Source organism: Ammospiza nelsoni, chromosome 3 (assembly GCF_027579445.1).
Source record: "Ammospiza nelsoni isolate bAmmNel1 chromosome 3, bAmmNel1.pri, whole genome shotgun sequence".
In the NCBI taxonomy this organism is placed as follows: Eukaryota; Metazoa; Chordata; class Aves; order Passeriformes; family Passerellidae; genus Ammospiza; species Ammospiza nelsoni.
Genome location: NC_080635.1, coordinates 613,044 through 637,481, shown reverse-complemented (window position 1 = coordinate 637,481; position 24,438 = coordinate 613,044). Strand labels below are relative to the sequence as shown.

The 24,438-nt window shown below is 39.7% G+C and overlaps 1 protein-coding gene across 6 annotated transcripts in view; it reads left to right on the top strand.

The window, feature by feature from the left end:
• The window catches only part of SLX4IP (SLX4 interacting protein), a 70,072-nt gene that overhangs the window by 20,899 nt on the left and 24,735 nt on the right, over nucleotides 1-24,438 (top strand). For 3 of the 6 annotated variants that reach the window (XM_059467779.1, XM_059467778.1, XM_059467780.1), the window contains 2 exons: nucleotides 13,667-13,756; nucleotides 16,756-16,879. In XM_059467779.1, the coding sequence (XP_059323762.1) occupies nucleotides 13,667-13,756; nucleotides 16,756-16,879 (214 nt within the window). Of the gene's footprint in view, nucleotides 1-13,666; nucleotides 13,757-16,740; nucleotides 16,880-24,438 lie in introns of all 6 variants that reach the window. The other 3 variants (XM_059467775.1, XM_059467776.1, XM_059467777.1) reach the window with 1 other exon arrangement.

Below are 24,438 nucleotides of genomic sequence, written 5' to 3'. Positions count from 1 at the left end.
CTTTCCAGGATTATTGTAAATTTTATTTGACTGTTTGAAAAATTTCATCAGGAATGTAAAATTCTACTGGACCTACAAGTCTAAAGATACTGAAGGATAAGTTTTGTCCACCAGTACAGCAATTGACAGTCTCTGTGTGTGTCTGTAAACTTGTTCTGCATCTATGCAGAGCTGTTACAATGGCAGAATCTGACCATGTCTTTTAAAAATCTGGTTTTTTTCCATTGCTTCTACTATTGGTGATATCCTTTGTTTTAGTGACATGGATTGGATCACTAATTAAATTTTAAAAAAATAGTTTTTCTTAAGCATCTGTATCCAGAAGTGCTTACAGAAATCTTTATTAACTTAAAAGGAATTCTGAAAACAAGGGAATTTATTAAACATAATGCAGCATTATAAAGACCGTAATCTTAAAATCTGCTTCTGTACTATGGCAAATGGATCTTTAGTTCTGCTGTTTCTATATGTGTGAAAGTGCTGTTGGCAGATAAGGTTTACAGCTATAGATTTATGGAGAATTTTCTTCTAAAATTCCAATTCTAACATTCTTTCTTGTAATATTGACCTGTACGGATATTTGAAGCAGTTACTACTTAATTTCCCATGAATATTGAGTGAGAGCACTGTTTGAAAAGCCCAGGAAAGCAGACCTAAATACAAATCTCGTACCATCAAAATTTCAGTGGACTCTGGCAGGTTACATTTCTTTCATACTTGTGTGTTTCCTTTGAAAGAAAACCATTCCCAGATGGTCGTTGCAGGATGCTGAATGAAGCCAGTAATTTTATGTAAGCATGTGAGTTCATAGCCCTGACAGAATTCCTTGTTTGGGTGCAGGATTCTTTGCTGAGGGATTTTTTTTTCATTTTTATCTCTGCACTGTTAAATGAAGGCAAGTTGAGGGTAAGATTATCTGCAAGGTCACAGAGAAACTTAAGGCATGATGGGCAAAGGATCCTTACCGGGTTGGAACTAGAAATAAACACACAAAGGGAAGGATAGGGCCATACTGATAGTTATAAATTAAGTGTCAAGGTCTAAATCTGGGAAGGGATCATCAGAATTTATAAAGTTCTATTTAAATAGTCCATTCTCCTCACTTCAGACATCTGTTACAGGTTATTGTTTGAGTGACCACCATGTACATTATACAAAAAGGAATGTGTTTTTTGTAAGATCTCTGCTAATGTGGCAGATAAAATCCCAGTGTTTGATAGCAGTGCCAAAGGGCAAAGAGGTGCTGAACAATATTCCTCATCTTTACCATAACTTTCTTTCCTGGAAAAACAGGCTTTGACAGTGGGAAAATGAAGACTGAGATAAGGAGAAGTGGAAAGAGGCTTGGGAACTGAGAGTGATATAGACCAGAACTTGAGCAAGCAGGGGAAAAAGTCTTCTCTTGGGCTGATGCACCAATTTTTTTTTTTTTTTTTATTACAAAGAGGAGTTCTATCTCCATGCTATGGCAATAAATTGAGAGGACTAGCAAGCTAAGAAGCTAAGAAACAGTTGTTTGTGTTGGCATGGAGTGTAATCTGGTCCTAGTTTTTACATCTGTAGCAACTGATTGTTGCACTGGTTTTATTAATGCAAATGCTGCATCAGTGTCAACATTTCATTTTTCAGAGGAGCAGTATTGGAACTGATGATAATGATTTGCTTACTCAGGAGAGATGAAGCAGTTGACAGTGCTGGTTCTCTCATTTTTATTGATTATGGGCATTAAGTTTCAGTACAGAAAGCAGGCAAGTTTGTTGCCTTTATTTCTTTTACCCTTGGAGAGCAGGTGGATACAGGTTATGGGAAATTAGGTGTGCTGCAGACATGTTAAGTGATTCAGTTTTAATTTTCCATTTTAACATCTTGCTGGGTAGACATAAACATTGCAATTAAGCAAGATTTAATTCAGCCAGTTGACATCTTAGATACCTGATAATAGATGACATAGCTGAAATTATTGAGCTGCTTTGTGCTGTCAGTTTTACTGTAGCCCTTGCCTGTTTAGAAGATGCATTAAGGAGGAGTTTTGACCTTGGAGGTGTAGAAAAAGTCAAATTTAAATTCAGGAAAAATTTCATGGAAGAATTAGGCAACCTATGAGAGTTTTGTGCAATAGGGTTACAGATGGAGCAGGGAGAAAAAGAGCCTGACGAATGTACAAATATATGTAATTTTTGATAGAAAATGATAAAAATAAGAATTTTAAGGGACTGTTTTACAGAAATTGGAATTTTTTTCAGCAGTTTAGTTCATTATAGGGGGAATATAGAAGACAAGTGAAGCCAAATTAGCCTCCTGAAGGAGAAGGCATTACCTTAAGCATGATTCTCTGTATTTGCACACAACAGGACAGGATGCTAAGATGCATTTGTAGAATTTTGCTATTTACTTGTATGTTAAAAAGCTGACCTTTTTGAAACATATATATTAACTTTGGAAACTAATTTTCCAGTATCTTCATGTTCTCAGCTGCAAAAGAAACAACAGGTATTAATATAGTTTATGAATTTATTTAGTCTTAGTTAATTTGTACTCTGCACTGGAATAAGTACACAGAAAGCCACCTTTTAGAATATGTGTGAAGAATAAACTTTGGCAGATGTTGCTTCTGTTAAACTATCCTTGCTCCATGTATGTGAGAGTGCCTTGAGTGATAGGAATAGAAATTTGTCAGTTCAGTGTCTGACATCTGTGTTGGGCAAATTAGCACAAACTCCAGGGGGCAGAATGAACGATATGGGAATTAGTGGAACCTGTTGGGAAAAAGTCAAAACACCCATTGTAACAGAAGCCTATGCATCACAGCCCTCTGGCGTCTTTACAGGAGGGAGTGAGTGTAAGGAGAGGAAATGTGGCTGCCATAACCCTTTCTGATCCCCCAGAGGGGATGGACAAGGCCTTCACCAAAGGCTGAAGGTGAGCTGAGGGACAAGGTCCATGCACAGATTCCCTGGCTGAAGGGTGGAGGCAGCACTGGAGCTGAACAGGGAGCTCTGGGCAGATGCTGGGTTTGTACCAGCCCTGAACAGGGAGCTCTGGGCAGATGCTGGGTTTGTACTGTGGCTGAACAGGGAGCTCTGGGCAGATGCTGGGTTTGTACTGTGGCTGAACAGGGAGCTCTGGGCAGATGCTGGGTTTGTGCTGTGGCTGAACAGGGAGCTCTGGGCAGATGCTGGGTTTGTACTGTGGCTGAACAGGGAGCTCTGGGCAGATGCTGGGTTTGTACTGTGGCTGAACAGGGAGCTCTGGGCAGATGCTGGGTTTGTACCAGCCCTGAACAGGGAGCTCTGGGCAGATGCTGGGTTTGTGCTGTGGCTGAACAGGGAGCTCTGGGCAGATGCTGGGTTTGTGCTGGAGCTGAACAGGGAGCTCTGGGCAGATGCTGGGTTTGTGCTGGAGCTGAACAGGGAGCTCTGGGCAGATGCTGGGTTTGTACTGTGGCTGAACAGGGAGCTCTGGGCAGATGCTGGGTTTGTGCTGTGGCTGAACAGGGAGCTCTGGGCAGATGCTGGGTTTGTACCAGCCCTGAACAGGGAGCTCTGGGCAGATGCTGGGTTTGTGCTGGAGCTGAACAGGGAGCTCTGGGCAGATGCTGGGTTTGTACCAGCCCTGAACAGGGAGCTCTGGGCAGATGCTGGGTTTGTACTGTGGCTGAACAGGGAGCTCTGGGCAGATGCTGGGTTTGTGCTGGAGCTGAACAGGGAGCTCTGGGCAGATGCTGGGTTTGTGCTGGAGCTGAACAGGGAGCTCTGGGCAGATGCTGGGTTTGTGCTGGAGCTGAACAGGGAGCTCTGGGCAGATGCTGGGTTAGTGCTGGAGCTGAACAGGGAGCTCTGGGCAGATGCTGGGTTTGTACTGGAGCTGAGCAGGGAGCTGAGGTATGGAAGGTTAGAATGCAGCTGTGCAGAATGTCCCCAAGTGTTGAATGACATGATGACGAACTAGAACATGTGATTCCTAGTGCATTGTGATTGGATTTGCCACAGGATCTGAAATATTCAAGCAGTTTTATAAACCAATTCACAAATTCTGTGAGAAAACAATCACTGATAACTTCCAAATACAGATGCAGCCTATGAGACATAAAACCCAGGGTCTCATGTTGACAAAAGTCTAATATATCTGCTGAGGAAAGTATAATTATTTGCTTATGTTTTTACCTCTTCCTGTAGGCTTCCTGTTGCTGTTAGAGCATACAAGTCAGTATGGACCCAATATAATATTTGATATATTTAATGTCTACATTTTGTTGCATAAAATCAATGCTATTTATCATTTTCAGTGATTTTAATGTTTTCCACATTTATGAGGGTTGGTGCTAATTATCACTGGCATTTTTCTAAACATAATTGTGCGAAATATTTCCAATTAGTAACGGAATCCACAGGAAACTTGGGAAAAAATAATGCAAAGACCTTGAAATGTAAAACTTAAACTTTTAAAAAAGGCATTCCCCAATAGCAGTTGAAATCCTAGGTACTGGTTGTCCTTTTTGACTGTACTAAAATGACATCATTTTTTCTTTAAGGCGACTGCTTTTTTGATCCCAGTGAAATGGAAAAATGATTTTTTGAGAATAAATCAGTCCTCCTTGCCATTCCACTCCTCTCCCTCTGTAAAATGTTTCTCTGAAATCTTGGGAGCATGTTGTTTGTATTACTATTCATAATAGGTGAAAATGAGCAATGTGTTACCCATGATGTCTGTGTATTGTGTTTCTCACAAGTCTTTTTCCTTGGGCTTTCATGATGGGATTGACCACATGTGAATATAATACCTATCAGTGCACTTAGTGTGAAAAAGAATTAAAGAAACCAGCAAAGCCAGTTAGAGATTACACTCTGCTTATGTAAAGTACTGAATTTGTTTCTGTAAATGTTTGTTTTCATGTTAGAAACAATCACACTTTGTTTGGATCTTTCTTTCCGCTATTGGAAGAGACTGGAGTAAATTAACTGATTTTAATAAATTTTTAGAAGAAAAATGGTCAGAACTTCCCAACCTCAGAAACTGAGTTTGTGGGAAGAGGAATATTTGCAGAAGGATTCGCTTTTATGAATTAGATGTCTTTGTTGTGGCTGCTGGGGACACATAAATAAATATTGATTAACCTGTGCAATGTAGTGCTGTACTCACCTGCCTCCCTTAGAGGTCAGCGTGGGTTCCTGGGGCTCCTGAAGGGCCGTGCTTGGAGCAGAGTCAGGTGCATTTTTCAGCTGCATCTGATTTAAGTTAAGGCCTTGTGATGCGGCACCTGCTTCTCATTGCCCTGCTGTCCTGCCAGGGATCACCAGTTCAGTTTGTCAGGAGAGATATCTGAATAGGCACTCCCTGTTTATTGCTCTCAGACTCGGTAGGTGCTGGACTGCCTTTTACTACTGATGGTGGATTAAAGCTGTTTGAGGCAGGGCACACTTCCACTGCTCAGCTGTGGTTGGTGCTGCCCTGTGGGAGATGAGACAGAGGCAGTCAGGAGCAAGGACAGACACATGGGGAAGGAGTTCCGTTAGCACGTCATGTTTTAGTCCCAGGAGCCTTTCTGGTGACAAACACTCCAACAGCTACCTTCCACAGTCTATTCTTGCCTTGCACCAACTCCTCAGAGTTCAACTCTGTTCATATTTTACATATTTTTATAAATTGCTTGTTGCTCCTATTCTTTTTTCTTTTTATTGAAGCATAACATCTATTTATTGTATACTCTGTTCAATGCCAGATTAAATGATTTTTTTTCTTGGACATTAAAAAAAATTATATCCCTTTGCTTGCCAGCTGTTAATTCCTTGAGGTTTTTGGTGATCTGCTTCCATTTTGAAATATGATGGATTCTCCATCATCTGATTCTGCTTTTTCAGCAATAAGATTTAGCACATCACTTGTTCTTTTGGAAGACTCATCTATTTCTTCCCTTGTACCTCTGTGGATAAAGCATCAAATATTTTGTTGAACTTTCCTCCTCTTCCCTGTGTTGACTTAATATGCTTCCACTTAATAGAAGGATTTTGTCCAAAGGGTGTCACTTGTGTAATATGCCTTTTTCAGCATGAGTCACTTTTTTCTTATGCTGTTTCTAAAAAATCTTTCTTGCTGTTCTGAAACTTTCCTGGCTGGGTTTAGACAAATTAGTTAAAATAGAGAGTTAAAAGTACTTCTTTTACGTACTTGGAAAATGTAACATTTCAACCATTTCAGTAAATTTAACAATATTAAGAAGTTTGGCTTGCTACACTTTTTTAGCAAATAAAAATACTTCTGCTTTATGTATTTGTCTTAAAATCTGATCATGTGCAATTAATTTATCTTGAATCTGTTAAATTATTTTGGCATGAAGATGGAGCATCTGCAGATATTTTAGCTTGAAGCATGGGCTGCAGATGTTGGGTTTGGTTTTGTGCTGCCTCCTGCTTCCCCGTTCAGTAGCTGTGTGCTGCGGTAGGTAAGGCTGTCACGAGAGGCAGGGAGGGAAGGCAATTCCAGAGCAGGTGAGGCCTCGTCTCTTAGAATAAAAAGGAATCTCAAGTAATTGCAAAGTTGGACATGTGGAACAGTTTCCTGCCTGGGACCTGCCCTCACTTCCCCATTCTGTTTTTGTGAGAGGGAAGTCAGCCCATCCCTGCAGCTGTTGGACAAATAACTCAGAAATACATTCATGGGTGCATCATGTGCTGGAGAACTGCTGCTCCTTCATCCCAGCAATGGGCCCGTTACCTTGTGAAACAAACACTGTGGTTTGCCTCTGCTTCACCTTACCGGAAGCTTGTAAATTGTGTTTTCGTGCTATCTGACATCTGCTTTTATTTCCTCTGACAGTTTACATCCACTGAGGGTGGTGTCTCCACCTAATTTTTATTGCACTTCATTTTCTGGTATATGCAGAAAGTCATAAAATCAGGTGGTACATTGCTAATTTCCTCAGCCTTCTTGTATGGTGGCTCTTTTCATGCTGAACAAATCCATCAGTAGCTTGCCAATACATACTTGATCTTTTTTTGATGCTTTAAAGTCTGGCAGATTAATATTAAAATACAGCCTGTAAAGCATGTATGGGAAAACCTGTGAAAATCATTTAACAAGTTGAATGTCTGAAAAAGGCCCTTAAACCTTTTTATTACTGGCTCTAATTTCTTTAAAAATTAGGTATTATCATGTTACAATTAGCCATCTTCAGGAGTTCTGGAAGCTTTAGTAGTCATTGCAGTTGTTTCGATATCTATTGCTGTAGGACCTGATAATTACAAACTGAATAATTCAGCCACGCAGAGTGTTTTGTACAAGTTCCTTGTTCTTTTCACCTGGGGAAGAAACAAAATCCCAGCACTAACTTTGTAGAACCTGAAAGAATGTCCCCAACTCCAGTTTAGTACAGCAATGACAAAGCAATTCTTCTCATGAATTACCAAATCCATAAGAGCAAGTTTTTGTCATTATTATTATTATTGATAGCTCAGGGTAAGAGCTCGGTAAGGTAATAATATTTGTCTGCACCCACTTACCTATCATCAAGGAATACACAAGAATATGGTATCCTGTGGCACTCTGTTGGTGTGGCCAAGCCCTAGGAAGTGTCTTTAAAAATTTACAATTAAGAGTTAATTGTATTTGGGTAGATTGTGAACATTTTCACCTCCTCAGTTAATATGGCCACTCACCTTTCCCAGCTTGCAGTGGGATGAAAGCGGGTTGTTGCAGACATGGGTATTTCATCATCGCTTGCTCACAATGATTCAAAAAATACCATCCTTTTTAGAATAATACTTCACAACAAGAGGATGAAAGCAGCTTGTTGGAATCTCAAATTATCTTTTTATTATCCTCAGCAAATAGTGTGCTGCTATTTCTGTTTTTCTGGATCAGTCCTGACACAGGCAGGGACATGGTATATCCTTTCAAAATGATGGTGAGATTGCACTGTTACTTGGAGACTTAGCCCCAAGGAAAAACTTGCTTTTTGCAATTGTTTGAGCTCCAACTATATGACTCTTGTCAACATGTGGGCTACAAAACCTCCTATGGAATTGGGATCAGGCAGCACAGATTGACAATGTAAATTAAGCTTAATTCTCTCATGCAATTTAGGCCTTTTTCAACATTGTACCTGATAGAGCAGTTCTCCAGGACCAGTTCATATGTTTAGATTAAGTAATTACTGCTTAGCCTGGCTGTGGGTGATGAACTGGAGGCTCTGTTTGCACTGCAGCATTCTTACCTTGCTAGAAACATGCAGCTCCTTTCCCTCAGCAGGTTTTGGGTTTTCTGAAGGAGTTGTCTTCATTAACTTATTTGAATCTGTGTATTTGGGTGGATTGCTCACTGCTAACGTGCTTTTAACAGCAGTGTGTTAGTCCTCAGTTTGAAAGTCTCCAGTATCACACACAGCTCCATCAGATCTGAAGTTCCTTAGTGTTTTTTATGTTTTCCTAAGGGTTGAATCACTCACAAGTATTTCTTGTTTTCTTTTCCCCATCATTTCTGAAGTTTAATATCCTGTCCATCTGCATCTGTTAAGAGTCTAATGCTGCCTTGATGTTGCATCCTAGTCTCATGAGTTGTCAGGCCACATTTATCAGAGGATCGTTCTAAAGGCTTGTTCTCTGCTTACCCCTCTTTGCTTGGCATGGAAACCTCTCAATGGGATCTTAATGTGCCTATAGCTTATTGATTGAATTTTCAGATAACTGCTGCTTCTCTTCCACTAAAACACCAGAAAATTAAGCACTCCTCCTTTCAGGAATTCCTCATACATAAACTGTTCTTCTAAAAAAAGCAAGCCAACCGCTTGTGAAAGATTACTTAGATATAATTTGTATGCAAGTTGTAAAAGGGGAATTTCCTCCCTGCTTTTGCAAAGTCTGACTGCCTTTTAGATTGTCCAATTCCTGCTGAATCTGTGTATAATTTAGTGCAGCTATCTTTGAGGATAGATCTTCTATTTAGAACCATTATAACATTGCCCTTGATCTGCTGCTCCCTTTTTACTGTTGCAGTGACCGCATAGATCTTTGAAAGCAGGGAATTGAAAAGATCTAGGTGATGTTAGCTGATGGCTGTAATCCTTCTTTAATAAGAAGGATTTATTTGTTGAAACTGTTCTGCAACTTCAGGATATAAATTTATGACAAAGTACAAGCTTTGTACAATTTCCAGAACCAAGCAGCTCTTATCCAGAAAAAAGGTCAAAAGTGGAATATGCCCCTTTTCCTCTCTGACATTTGCATCATATTACTTGAGCATTTTGAAGAGAGGACTTGTTACATGATTTCCTAGAGGGATTCTGCTTTTGGCTTCTTCTGGAGGCTTCTCTCATCTGTTCTGCTCTGCTGTTGTATCAGCTGTTGAGAATTTGTTCTGTAATTGTCAATTGCTCTTGTTAGGTGAGTTCCTGATTAATCTGGTGACAACAAAACTAGTCACTGGTGACCTGTTAGTGCCTAAATCCCCCTCCCTCTGAAACAGAGAGAGAAATATCTTGCTTTGAGCATTAACCAGGGAAACACTATTTTCATGCAACTTTCCTGCCTGGTGGAAAAAAAAATTGTATTATTTTTTCCCCCTTCTTCCCCCTTCTCCCTCTGATTTGCCTTTTTTTTACCCTAGAAGTATGACACCCCCCCCCCCAAAAAAAAAATACGACAACAAAAGAACCCTTGAGATTCTCGAGAAAAATATGTGGAAAAGTCATACACATATCAAATTGTAACTTTATCTACTTAAAAGAATGAGAAATGTACAGTGTTAGCTGTCACCAAAATTCCTTTATCATCTCATAGCCATCAGCAGTGGTGGTGGCATAAATCCCTATCCTAACTCCTGTATTTATACGGCTTGAGGCATTTAAGTGTTGGAACAGTGTCCCTATGGTTTGAGAAACTGTGTATAACCTCAAATCTTGTAAATGAAAGTTAATGTTGTATAATGACAAATATGTCTTGTGCTGTATGCTCACTATGCTGCCTCTTGCTATTGCTCTGTAAGAGGAAAAAGTCAAAATATTGCAAATCCTTGGTGCTAATAGTATAAACAACAGGAAAACACATAATTTTCTTTGGGATCACAAAGATAAAGGAGGAGAATAAACTTCTAATAAGCCTGGAAAATGTAAGTTTTTTATAATACAGTTGGCGCAGTACAGACCAATGATTAATTGGTCATAATTATACTCTGTTGTAGATATTAGAACTCACTTGACTCAGTGCAGAACGCTTAGTGATTTTCAGAAAGAATTTAGGATGGAAAATATTCAAATTTTCCTTTTTATTTTAAGACAAGATATTTCGCATAAGCTTATGTGTGGTTTATTTTATTTTTTCCCACAAAATCTCTTGGCCCTACTTTTGCATTCTGGAGAGTGCTATGTCCTATCAATTTTGTCACAGTGCCAGAAAGGGCTTCCAGTGACATTTTTGGAGTGGTCATTGGGATCAAGTCTATCTTTTTTTTTTTTAAACTATAGATATCATCTAAGACTGGAGTACAATTCTCTCTGTAACAACAGAGTCGCACAGTGCTCAGGGAAGAGGGAACAGTAGAAATAAACAGTTCCTGTAGTTCATCATGGAGCAGTTTTGGAGTTTTGAGTGTGTGAGGGCTGCAGCTGAGCTCCTTCCTGCCCGCCGCAAAGCCCAGCCAAACTCTGGTGTTTCTGTTCCAACTGAGCTTCAGTGAGTTCTGACCCTCCAGTCCACATCCATCATCCCAGCAGTGGGGAGCCCTGAAATGTGTCTTGGGAGGCTGGCTCTGCACTCGGAGTGCTGGAACTGAGGACAAGCCCACCCTGGTCATAAGGACTGCTTTGATGCTGCTCGTGTGATGCAGTTTATAGAAACAGCAGCATCCATGTTGAAGCCCACTGATTGTAAAAATGGGTATAGCAATAAAAAGTATTGATGTGGGTTTATTTACTCATTCTGGGTTTTGCAACAATAGTTCACCATCTAGCATGTGCTGCTTTCAAGGTTTCAGCAGGTTATGGGCAGATGACTTTGCTTGAATGACCACTTTGTGTTGGGTTTTGTTCTGTTTACGTTACATTTCTGGTTATATTTTCAATTTGTAGAGTCTATGAAGTGTTTGATGTATTTGTATAAACAATTTGATTTCTGAAAAGATGTTCTGAATTAAATGCCAATGCTGTACAACAATACACTAACAACATTCTGAGATCATTTAAAGCCCTTTGTTTAGTAACACAATGAATGTCGTTAGACTGTTACAGTAAGAATGTGAACATTAAAAACAGCTTGTAAAAATAAGAGTTTTTGAAACCTAGAATTATGGGGGATATCAACTTGGAGCATCTGCTTCTGTCTTTAATTTTTGAGTGAAACCTTTTCCTATTGATTCTTGACAAATGTGTTTCCCATCAAATCAGGCATTCAAGTTTCAGTTTTTACAATAACACCTCAAAAAACAATTTTCAGTGCAAATTTTGAGATGGATGTTGAAAGCGTGAAATTAAAAGTTGCCGTTCTTTTTGTTTGCCTCTCAGTTGTGATACTTAGGAGCCACGAGTTGCATCTTGCAGCCACACTGACTGGAAGCACTTCATTTCCACTAAAATAAAAGCGAGTATTTTCATGGAATTGCATGTCATCAGAATAAAAATAAAACCAGAAACTTCTGTAAGAGCATCAGATCTAATATAAACTGTGTACATTTTTCCTCCACTTGCCTCTGTTCCCTGCCATTGTTTGTATTGGCATTTATTGTGTACTTGTCCTTTGCTGCTGGAGCAGCCCAGGTTGTACTGAGCTGCTCAGAGCTGTAGCCTGTGAAGGCACAGGAAGCAGAAATGCAGGTGTAGCTCAGGAATGCAGGGGAGCCTGCATGGGAGCTGTCACTCAGATCAGTCCAGCGCTCACCAAAAACAGGAGGTGGAGAGGCTCGGGAGGGGCTGCACTCATGTTCTCTGACTCCCCCTTCTCCTCTTTGCCTGTGCCAGTGGTGCTTCCCTGTGTCCTGTCCCAAAGCTGCTCTGACTGTGGGGCAAAGCTGTTGGCTTGTGGCTAGTGAAATATTTCCAGGTGTGCTGTCTACAAAGAAGAGTGCTCCAAAGCTCAGAGGGACAGAAAGCGTCCTTCCATTGGGAAACCTGGACTATTACAAAGATTCATTTTCCAATAATGTGCTATTTATATCTGTTTTTTCTTTGAAGCACAACAAATGTTTGGTGTGTTTGTAAAATTTAAGATAATTTTAACTGTTCCATTGTATAGTTTTGAATGTGGTTCGTTATTTTCTTTTTTCCGATCGTTTCAAGATTGGCGACTGAGACAAACAGTGCCACTCAGAAGAAAATAATTACAAACATTCTGTCTCCTTGAAAAACAGGTCTATACTTTGTATCTGTATCTGTGTATGAAGTTTTGTAGTCAATAGAAAGTGATGCCAGTTAACATGGAGCATTTGATAATTTGAATTTTCTTGATGTATCAGCTACTTGTTTGTTGTTATTGGTGCTGAACCATGAATAATTTACTGGCTTTCACTTTATAATCTGCAGCGTCTCCTAACTTTGAAGTTCAGTAGTCAATTTAAAGTTTGCTGGAGCTGACTAATGATTCACCAGAGATTTTTGTGAGATATTTTGTCATCCATTTAAAGCTTGGAAAAGTCTGCTGTGGCAGCCATCTGGCAATTCTTGGTTCTCTGGAGGAAAGAGAAGCCTTTTGATACAATAGATCAAAGCATTCTGCTCTTTCAGTGACTGATACCTATAAGTAACTTAGAAGTTTCTCAAAGTTATTTCACAATGCCTGTCTCGTTTGCCAAACTTTTGTATTGTAGCTACAATACAATATTGGCCATGAATTACATTTTAATTATATTTGAATAATTATTTAGAAACTTCTGTTTGCAGTTGATTTACAGATCCGAGTGTTTATTAACCAAGAGATTTTAAATTTAACGAATATGCTGTTAAGATCAGTAAAATTAATGCTAAATCTTTTTGCTCTTAGTGCTAATGGTATAGGTAAGGGTACTCTTAGCAACTGTACTTGTGCTACAGCATAAGCCTGAGATATAGGTGTGCCTATCAAGGAGTTTCAGAAATAGCTGATGTGTCTTGGCATGTAGCTGTATCATCCTAATAACTGTAATAGGTGAGCCTGATTATTGAACCATTCGAAGTGCACGTTACAGATGTGCTAAGTGCCAGATATCCACTGACAAGTCCTTCAGACTTGCTCTTCTTTACATAAGGTAGCTTGGAGAAAGGAAAATTCTAAGATGCTGAATTTTTAGATAATAAATTTCAAGCACCAACCAGATAATTAATGTGGTGCCAAATTTTCAGAAGTAGAACTATGTGAGTTTGGTGAAGGAATAGCTAATTTTTCGCACATTAAAATTTGCTTGAACTCAGATTTAAAAGAGGCATTTAGGTAGCAGAAGTAAATTCCACATACTTGTGCTTGTCATATGAACACTTCAGTGAGCTATCCAGGATAGGTCTGGTGCTCTTGTTCCTTGTTAAGTCCAAAAACAATGATAAATTTGTAATTCCATACTTCATAAACTTCCATGATTTAATGTTCTGCCTGCTGTAGCTCTGAATCAGATACATGTGCTTACCTGATTATCTCCCTGTCTGCTTGACATGTGCTTCTGTGCTTCCTAGCAGCTACAGTTCAACATGTTTTTTCTTCTTTTTTTTTTTTTCCAGTGTGGGAACTTTGCTGTCTTGGTGGATGTTCATATTTTGCCTCAAGGCTCCAGTAAAGACACCAGCTGGTTTTCAGATCATGAGAAAGAGGTACAACAAATATCAATTCTACTTCAAAAGTGTATGGCTGCAGGGAAAAAGTTGGATTGCCTTGAACTGTACAGGATTTTTCAGTGTTAGGTATAACTAACAATATTCTCCTAACCATCAGCTGTTGCCATGGGACCCCTAAGTCAGCCATATGTGCTATTTGGGTCACCAATGACCACTTTAAATTTGCTTTTTAATTTTTAAACTCTGTGTGTGCACATTCATGCATGCATATGTGCTGTGTGTATTCTTGTGACTTAACTTTTAATTTAAAAATGTTTCTCATTAATGCTTGTAAATTATCCTGAGTGATACAAGCCAGATTGTGGCAGGTATCATTTTGATGGTGAAATATCTTCCTAATAATTTTTTTCTCATTCTGAGAATTCTAAATGATGTTGCATTTAGAGAGTGCAAGAAAACATAAATATGCAAGATAAACCATAGTAGAACTTGTATGAAAAGAAACTTCCATTATTTTTAAGTGTCATGTGTATATCCTGATGAAATAGTGGGAAATCAGTGAGCAGCAGAAGTCTGTCTGTAGCTTTGATCAGGCTGCAGGGAATCACAGAGGAGCTTGTGCTGTGTCTGGCAGGAGCTCTCCTGGGTGGGAACGTGAGAAGCTCCCTGCTCCGCTGAAAGGGAGGGCAGGACGTGTTTGGGATGCCTGTGCACTTTCCCGCAAGTCTCCCTTACGGCACTTTCAGCAGATAGCTTCCCCAATAATGCCATCATTAACTTGTCACTGCACAGCCCCAGACATCCCAGAGTCATACATTTCAATGGAACTGAAAGAAACAATGCCTTCAGATCCTGAGGGAGCAACAGCACAGTGTTTAGCAGCATGTGGTTCATCTGATTTGTGCTTTATTAAGCACAGGAATAAGAAAATAGGAAAAATCGCTCGGATTTCTTTTTCATGGCTAAATGAATGCTCGTTACCTTTCCTGTTTTATAACAAGTTTTGCTCTCCTGGTTATCTGAGTTTTAAACGTTTTCAAAATGTATTTTGTAAGACTGCCAAAACAAAAGAGATGAATTTCAGGAAATTAGCTCATGATTGATTTAATAAAGAGGCATGACAGGACAGCATTCGGTGCATTTCTATGACTGCATGTTTCAAGAGAAGTACAAAGGTTGCATGTTTTCAGCAACTGAGAAGTGTGAGTCAAATAGCTTTGCAGTTCACTTCCTGAAAGTCCTATGCAGAATCTCTGTGAAAGTGAGGGCAGAAAAGGTCCTAAAGAAAGATTATTCCAATGTATTTTTTGTGAGAGCTTTTACATGTTCATCCCAAGCGGTTTTCTGCATTTTTGTTGTTTCCAAACTCTGAGAAATGCTCGTGGTGGTGCGGCCCTCTCTGGCTGTGTGTGGGAAATGTGGATGCCTCTGTAACAAACAATTCCTGCTGATCCCTGCTTACCCTGGCTGGAAGTCATCAGCTTGAGCTCCAGGACCCTGGTGCCGCTGTCCCAGCGGCCCTTTGGCTGCTGCCGCCTCGGAGCACGGGCTGTGGAGGGCAGGGTGGAACTACCCCAGTGCCCAAAGCACGGCCCTGCAGCGAGGGAATACAGCTGGGTGTTGGAATCGGCACCGTGGCACACTGCTGTGGCCAGCTGCGTGGGGAGGACTCCTGGCTTGCTGCCAGATGCTGCAGGTTTCCCTCTTTCTGCACTCCAATTTCCCTGCCCTTTCTTCCACACTCCTTTTCCCCTGGAATGGCCAAGTCACAGTTTTATCTTTGCTCTCTGAGGTCTGTATGGTTCTTTGTGGGGAGCCATTTAAATAACATTTCCATAAGGCTGACAAGTGAAATATGTTCCATGTAAATGAAGGAAGTGCAAGGTAATGTTTATTGCTGTGGAAGGAACCAAAGACACACCATGTTTCTGCTGCTTCCGAGACCTTCTCGTTGTAACTCCATGAAGGAATGTGTAATGGGAGCACTGTAATGAGTTAAACAGAAGGACAAGCAAATACAGAAATTTATAATTGTCCTCTACAAGCAGAAAGGAAAATGGATTTCTTACTGTGAAGGGAAAGTACTGGTTGTGATTGACTAATGTATATGCCCTGCTTTCATTTAGATTTTTATTAAAAATTTGTTGTTCTGAGTACTTTCTACATTAATCAAAAGGAAATTTCAAGGCAAGATATTTTAGATACTACTTATATAATTTTATCTATTACCCTAACACATTTTAGAGGTAAAATTATATTTTTGTGTGCCACAAAGTATCATTGCTGTGAGCACATAGTTACGAACAATGGAAAATGAGAATACTGAGGGAAAAGTCTCAGATGTGTGTGTGTATTAAGCTTAAAACTTATTCTGGTATCCAAGAGATGAATTTTTGGTTTTTACTCCAAGTGGGATTTTTTTTTCTGGCTAATTCTGGCAGAAGGTTTTGCTCTTCCTGAGTTGTCTGTGTTTTTATTGTGCTTTGTTGAAGAAAGTATGAAAGATATGAACAGTTACGTTTAGGAGCAGAAAAATCTAAATTAATTAGAGCAATTAAGTTACTGTGACCTAATTTGCTCAGTCTTATCCACTCCCCCCCCCAATTACTCAGAATTGGAGCAAAATATCTGTTGTTGTTTATAAGGATTCTTAAACACAAATAGTGTAGTGACAATTCCAGAGAGGATTTTTACTAAAATTTTGCTTCAATACCTAATGTTGTGATACATTTTTAACATGTATTTTTTCCTACTTTGCATGCATATGAAACTAATTGCTGGTTTTAAAAAGTTAGTATTGTAATATAATGTGTTTCATCTGCCAAGTAAGAATTTCATAATCTACTTCCTCTTTTGTTCTTTAGAAAAATTGCTTGATTCCCCTCCTTGTTCCCATCCATTTCCTAATTCATGTGCTTCTCCTCAATGTTTTTCCTTTTAATGGGAGAGGGGGTAATTTTGTATTGGTTTCTACTGTGCGCCTGCGGGCATTTCTGTAAATTTAGATCAAACCAGGCCAGTGGTTTCTCTTTCAGGAGGTCTGCAGGCTGCTGGAAGAAGTTGTTGCATCAAGGGTCAAACACTACTTGGAGGCACGTAAACAGCGTGGTCAGTGGAAGCCCACGGAACAGGGATCATTTGGGCCTTTGTTTCTTACCGGTAACAGAAATTATTTCACTTAGCGTGCCATAAAGTGCCGTGGAGAATGCTGTTCTTTATATTTTCTGTGAGAAATTTGCCCTCAGCAAGGCCTGAAATAGTTGATGTTTTGGTCTGGAATTACTTCAGCTATGTTAGTGAAAAAATTAAGTGGATTTTAATTTTCTGTGTTACTGAAAAATGAACATAATGCTGGTACTATTAGTCCAAGAGCCTATCATTGGAACTAAAAAAATTACTTATACAACCCTTGGTCCTGCAAGATTGGTTGAAGTCTTGCTGGTTAGTTAAATCTCTTTTCCACTCACCCATTTAGTGTAGAATTTTTAAATACAGAAATAATATCTTCTCCTTTTACTTTTGGCAATCTGTTCAGTCTTTAAAAGTTGGTGTGATGTGATAAGTGACATTTGTCATTTCACCAATGCTACTGCAGGCCTGGCAGCAGCACCCATGACCTTGGGTGTGCAGAGATTAAGAGCCTTCACCTATTTGGATCTCACTTTTTGTGTGTGTGAGGATGATGAGGTCAGCAGGTGCCATTTCAGTACACCCTCATTTTAAACTAAAGATCATGATCAGTGCAGCTTAGGCCTTACTGCTAGATCAGCTTTGGGGCTGAATGGCTGCCAGTTCTTGTTTAACACCATTTCATTGTTAGCATAATGTGGGGTTTGCAGTGGATAGGCTCATCTGTTGGTCTTATACAGCAATTTATCTTTAAATAGTTCTTAGGCAAAAAATTACTGGTGTTAGTTACTAGCCTGGAGCAGGTTATAAACGTGTCTCAGAAGAGCAGGGCTGCAGTAGTAAAGCTCTGTGCTGGCCATGCTTTGTCACATCTCCTTCCATCCAGGAGAGATCTCTGCTGGAGAATGGCTTCTGCAATGCATGGGATTACATACTTGTATTAGATCATCACTAGGCTCGTAAATTTTACAATTCAACATGTATTGGATGAACAGTTCCAATTGGGAACAAGTTCTTTGCCTCTTAACATGCTTTCCATTGTTAAACAAGGTGTATTCCTATAGAATGCTGATTGGTGGTTGCAGCTTTGCATGCTATTGTCAATAATAATGATAAAACACAAGTTATGTACTGTATGGTTGGCTTCATATGGCAACATTTTAGGCATATATGGGAGCCAGGTTCTTCTGGCATGACAGGGGCTTTTTCCCACCCCTCAGGAACACAATACCTGATAAGCAAGAGGTGCTTCAGGCCACTGAAGGATTTCCAAACCCTTTTCTTCCTTGCAAGTTGAAACTACATTTTATCCCTTTAAAATATCATTGTTTGTCAAGCATGTGAACTTTCAAACCCTGGTACTTTTCTGATTGTGAGTGAACATTACAGATGGTGGGATCAGAATTTCTAAGATCTGTTGGGGTTTTTCTGTGTTTTCTTTTATGAAGGGATGTTTTCTAATATTTATTTTTTGAAGTTTCCTGCCTTAGTAAAAAGTAAGTTTGGAAAAAATGATGATTTTATAAGGTAAAACTGCCAGACATAATAGTTGTTTTTTATATATGTGGGTAGATGCAACACTAATTTAAGTGTGTTCTTTAGAATTTAGGGTTTCTATTTTCTTTCACATCATGAGCTTTTCAGTAAAAATATTGATGTGCTGTCCCAGGGTTGGGAGCTGTTCTTCTGCTTGACTCTTCCCCTTGTTTCCTGAAAATTAAAAACTTAGGGAAATGCATTTGAGAAGGTCATCAGTAATATCAGTGACAGTGTTAGATTAAAGGATATTTACTTTGGATGAGGCAGAATGACTGTTCCATCAGTTTTCTGCAGTTAATCTCACCGTCATTAATTAACAATAAAGAACTAAAGGAAGAAAACAGGCTGTGATAACGAACGCTCATGTTCAGCTTCACTCCCGAAGCCAACTCTTTCTTTTTCTCTCAGCCTGCTTTGCTCAAGGCTGTAATTTGTAAGAAAGGAGTGCTTTGTTCAAGCCCAAGAATCAAGTTTCTTCAAGTTCCCTTGGAGTCTGTTCTTACCTGGGAAGGAAATAACAGAATAGGTGGGTGTTCAGTGGGGCAAGGGGCCCTGCCTGTAAGGACTGACCCTTGGAGCTGAGCCGGGGGGCTGCAGCAGTGCCCCTGGTGCTGTGCCTGCTCCTGGGCCCCCAGCAGGGATCTGTCTGTGGCCTGCAGGGAGGAGGCTCTGTGTTGTCACACAGGTGACGTGCCACACTGCAGCACAGAGGTGGCTCTGTGTTGTCAGTGCCACACAGGGGAGTGCAGGAGCCCCGTGTGCTCCATGGAGGGGCTGCTGGGAAAAGGCTTCAGCTGCAGCTCCTGTTGCCTCTGGAGCTCGGGAGGAGTTTCTGAGGTCTTCAAGCTCTGTGTGGTTTCTGCTGCTCCAAGTGATTCAAGTCTGCCTGGAGTTGCACTGCTGTGAACCCCCTGCTCTTGTAAAGAGGTGTGTATCTATAGAGGGATCCTGCACATGGTTATTAACTGCTCACTTACTCTTTCCAGTGTCCCACGTCAGCATTCCACCCCTGGCTGTAGTTGCATCTTTTCAAGTCAATTTTAACTATTTGCTGTTCACACTGAAGGATGTATTCAACACTTCTTGTAAAGAGACTAATTAGACCTGTACTAATAAGATTTTAGACTACCTTTAACATCAAGGCATGATGTATTAGGTTTCATTTCAGAACTAGAGGCCAAGCTACCTTAAGACTTGTTAAGTCCTCTACTTCCTCACTACTATAACATTTTTGAAGAGAAAATTTTCACCTATCACAGCTTCTTTTCAGTATTAACATTATATTATGTTTAATATTAGTACTACTTGACACTACCTTTCAATTTTTGTAACACTTAACGTAAATATCCATGCGAGTTACTTGTTAATTTACATTTCTTTTTCATTTGAGTTACACCCACACTGCAGTGTGTGGTGGGTCGCATACTAGCTCATTAGGAAATCTGTGGGTGTTACACACAGGAGAAGAAAGAAAGAAGGAAAGAATGGAAAAATGAGAGAAAGTAGCCAAGACAAGCAAGTTCTTCCTATTCTTCCTTCTGTCTGAACAATTTACACACCCTTCCCAAATGGCCAGTACAAACAATTTGCCAAAGTAAACTTTAATTTAGTATTTGGGCATAGGCTTCAGTATAAATTCTCTGATTCTTATGTTTAATTAATGTCCAAATGTGTTTGACTTTGGTTTATTTTATTTTTTTTAAAGAGAAATTTAAAATGGGGTGGATTTTCAAAGCTGAATTTTACCTGCATGCAATCTGCATGGCCAAAATCATGCAAAAGGGCATCAGCCAGGTATGGCTTGTGATTGCATTATCTGAGTTCACATTCCACAGAAAGTGTCTGGTTTTGATCAAGAGCAGTGAGAATTAAGGGGAGACTACAGAGGTCTGAGTAGAGGAATTAAATACCAGGAGAAATGGCAAAGGGAGAACTGAAAACAATAAGGAAGAAGGTGAGGTTTACATGGGCACAGAGGAAACAATAAGGAGAAGTGAAAAAAAATGTGGCTGATAAAAATGTCAGTGTTAGAAATGGAAGGAAGGAAGAAGGTATATTGTAAACTGACCTTCTTCCCCCTCTTGAGGGAGGAAAAAGTTAACTATGTTTTTCCTACAAGTAATATTCAGACCTACTCTCCTTCCCTAGCATCCTTGCTGTTTTTCTTGGCTTGAGGGTGGGACATTTTTGCTCTGATTTCAGATCTTTTTATTGTACAGTCTCTTCTACAGTGAAAATAATTAGAGAGCATGCTGTCACATGGCACAGGGAGCTCCCAGCTTGATTTTATCTGCTTTCCCTGGGACTCTGTGTACTTTTTTATATATTTTTAACTTTCTTCTCTCATGAAATGGGGCTTGCAGTGATCATGTTTCCTGAGTCCATCTTTTGACCCAGCTGCTTTTTACAAATGTGACTGTACTTTATTAACAGGTAGACATCTCAGACTTGAAATTCTCAGACATTAACTTGTGACAAGCTTACTAAAATGAGAAACTGGAAGAGGGACAATAGCTGTTATGAGTAGTTCAGCCTTACAAAGATCTGGAGTCAAAGTTCATGTCCTATTTAGTATAAAGAAAAATGCATAAGATGCAATTTCAGAAGAAAATACATTTCTCTTGCTTATGAAACATTTTTTTTTGGCTCCTGCAAGCACACAAAAAATATACAATAAATCATGATGGCAAATATTCCAAACTCTTTTGGCCTTGCATTTTAATTTGAACATTATGATGTTTTTAAGGGAAACACCCTTTTCAGACTGCCCCAGTTTGCTTTAGGAGTGTTCAGTATTGCTGTAGGATATGAATTGTGGGAAATGCTTATAGGGTATGTCCCACCTTGTAATGCTGTAACAGCAAAACTGATTTATTCCCACCCTCCCAGCTGTTAACTCACACTCCTCTGCTGTGAAACTGTTTGGTTGGGTCTGAATTAAAATCTTTTCACTGGCCTTGCTTGAACAGCAGCTTTACAGCATTTCGATGGGTGCTGACATAGGGGTCTGGGGAGGAGTCTTTCCTATGAACTTTGAGATTTGGAGTTGCACATCGTAATATCTGTCTCTCAAAAGAATTACATTGCAGCTTCTCTGCAATGGACTCATTTATGATTTGTGGCCAAGTCCTGCAGATCTGTGTGAACTTTAAACTTACATTCATCTGTCTGTGACAACAGAGCTCCCTGAAGTATGCAGTAACTTATGCAATAACTTATGAAAAATGTTTTGATTAGTATCTTGTACCTAATATTTCCTGGTTTTGCTTTAGATTACTTCCTCGCCCCCACCCCCCATTTTTTACAGCCAGATAATGGGGAATAAGGGTATCTGTTTTTCATCAAAGCATTCTTCTTCTAGAAGGTCAAGGTTATATATCTGAACTCTTTTTTTTGTCATTTTGTCCTTTCCTCAGGGTAATGGGCATTTGACAAGAACAAAAGAAATGTCCATACTTAGACACTCTTTGAGTGGTTTTTCTTTATGATTTTTTTTTCCTATCTTACCTTAGATTGTAGTAAAATTGGGAAAAATGCCAAGAAGGACAACAGAGATGATCTAGGATGGGGAAATGCAATACAGGGAACAGTTACATGTGCCTGGACTCTTCAGCCTAGAAAATATATCAATTATGGGGAATACAACCAAGATTTGTGAAATAATTTCTTGTCTCATTCCCTTCCAGTTTGAGAGCAAGGGCGTATCAAATGAATGGAAATGCTGTGGTAGTTAGGAGAGCTGGGGAGCTCTTTGCCAAAGGATAACAGATATGATAAAGGCTTGCACTGCATCCACAGCAACGTGGGAGGGTGTTCCAGGGAGGGGACAGAATCTCCTGTGGTGCACTAAAGGCCTGAGCTCAGAGGGCTTGGAGCCTGGCAGAGTGTCAGGGAGGTAACCACGTGCACTTGGCCCCTGTGTTTTAGGGTCCCCTTGTAGGTGTTTGGCTGTAGTGACCTTTGGTCTTCGCTTCCTCGCCATTGTGCCCCTCTGCAGCTGAGCCCCATCCGGTCAGAGGCTGGGAGGAGCGCCTGCACAGCCTGGACTCGAGCATGTGCCTTTGGAAGGCTCTTCCGTGGTGACACTGAGACTGGCACAGGCCTCAGCAGGGCCTGTCCCTGGTTTACGGGGGATATTTGCAGCTGCAGCACCAGCTGGGTTCAATGTGTTCTCCATATTTTGCTTCTTCCCTGGTGGCAGCTCCTCACGAAATGCCGCACTTATTTAAAGATGTCCTTAATAAAGTGGTTTATATAGGTAGTATTGGATTGAAAAAAGCAACAGGACACTTGTTTAATTTGGTGTATTCTTGTGAAAAGGAAGAATTTGGTGTTGGTTTTGGAAACAGTCTTGATCTCTAGCCTTAAAATACTCTCTGCCTTAATGCTTTGTATCACTTTCTCTTGCTTTCATCTCATTTCCATTTGTCTCTTCTTCCCATATGATTTTTTTTCATTTTATGAGAAGAAAAAAATAGTATGAAAATAAGTCCTTTTTATGTGTGCGCGCAAAAAAAAAATGTGTTTGCATGCACAAACAGCTACTCTCTTACATATCTATATGAGCTATAGAGGTCTTCCTTCATCATCCAAATATTTCTGCAGAGGGATTTTGCTGCTAGGACTACAGTTTATGCAATGACACAGATATTTATGCAAATTTAAAGTTTATCTTTGGAGTTTTCTTTCTATAGTTAGGCACAAAATCAGCATCCATTAATCATGTGTCTTTACAAAGTGGAGTGGTGTGTCTCAGTTTCTCAGAGTTGGCTGGAAGTTAATAGGTAATTTATCTCTATCAGTTAAAAATGAAGTTTAGGGTACTAGTTTGATGCAGGTGTTTCAAGTTAGGCAAGATGAACCCCACCTTTAATTTCTGATTTGATACTCACCTGAGAATATTAAAGTGACTCTCATCTAGGCCAGGGAACATACCCTTGGAAAGAGCCCTTGGCATGCTTGTTCCAAGTGGGAATTCAGCATTTTTGGAGGGCACATGAAGCCAATTTGAAAATCTGTCCCTGAGCACTATTTGTTACTCGACTGCCTTACTCCTGTCTGCCACATCGCTCCCTCTTGGAGGTGCTCTTTGTGTGTGCCCTCTGCAGGGTGCACAGCTGCTCCTGTCCCTTGGAATCAGGAATGCGCAGGATGGATTCTCAGGGTGCAGCTCAGGGACCTGCTTTAGCACTAAGCACTAGCACTACATAGGTTTGGGGTTTTTGGAGTGCTCACTGTTTTGGTTGAAATGTTGTGATTCTAAAAATTAACTAGGTTTAATAGTCTTTTGCCTTTAATTCAACTGTACATTAAATGAGATGACAAGAAAGGGATTGATTCTTACCTTGAAATTAACTACTGGGTTCCTTCTTAAAACAAGTGCTCTTTATTTAATGCTTCTGAAGAGACCAATATTGCTTTGGTTAAAATGTAAGCAAGAAAGAATAGGGATTTGAAATAAAACCTGAAAGAAATGTGAATTCCCTAGAAACGTTCAGAGGAATTTACTTAATTGCAACCAGAAGTTTGACCTGGAAGTGTAACGCTTTGACCTTTTAGCTGTCTGGCTTCCTAAATGTGTTGTTTTGCTCTCTCTAAACTGTGAGAAAATCTCTTTTATACATCTTTAACCCTTACCTTACCTAAGAGTCTCATTGAAAGTCTGCAAGCAATCAACAGCACGAGAAAAATAATCATGATATTTTAAGAAAAAAAAAAAATGGTTGCAGGTATGTATTGAGCATTGAAGTCCTTTTTATTTTCATTTTAACTGGAAGTAATTGGAGGTATAATTTCACTGTTAAATATGAGTAGGAATTTCTTTTAAACTTTCCATGCTGCCATATTACACAATAATACTCTCCTTTGTTCTTAAGTTTCATTATCATATGACCAAGGTAGAAATTACAGCTTTTAAAATTGCAAACATTTTTGTGGGTTTATTCATATTTGGAAAATTTTTATAAGTCTTTATGGGAATCTGTCCAGATAGAGTTGGAGGGAAAAATCCTGAGAAAAATTATGGCTCTATTCTCTGTGTTAGTAGTTTG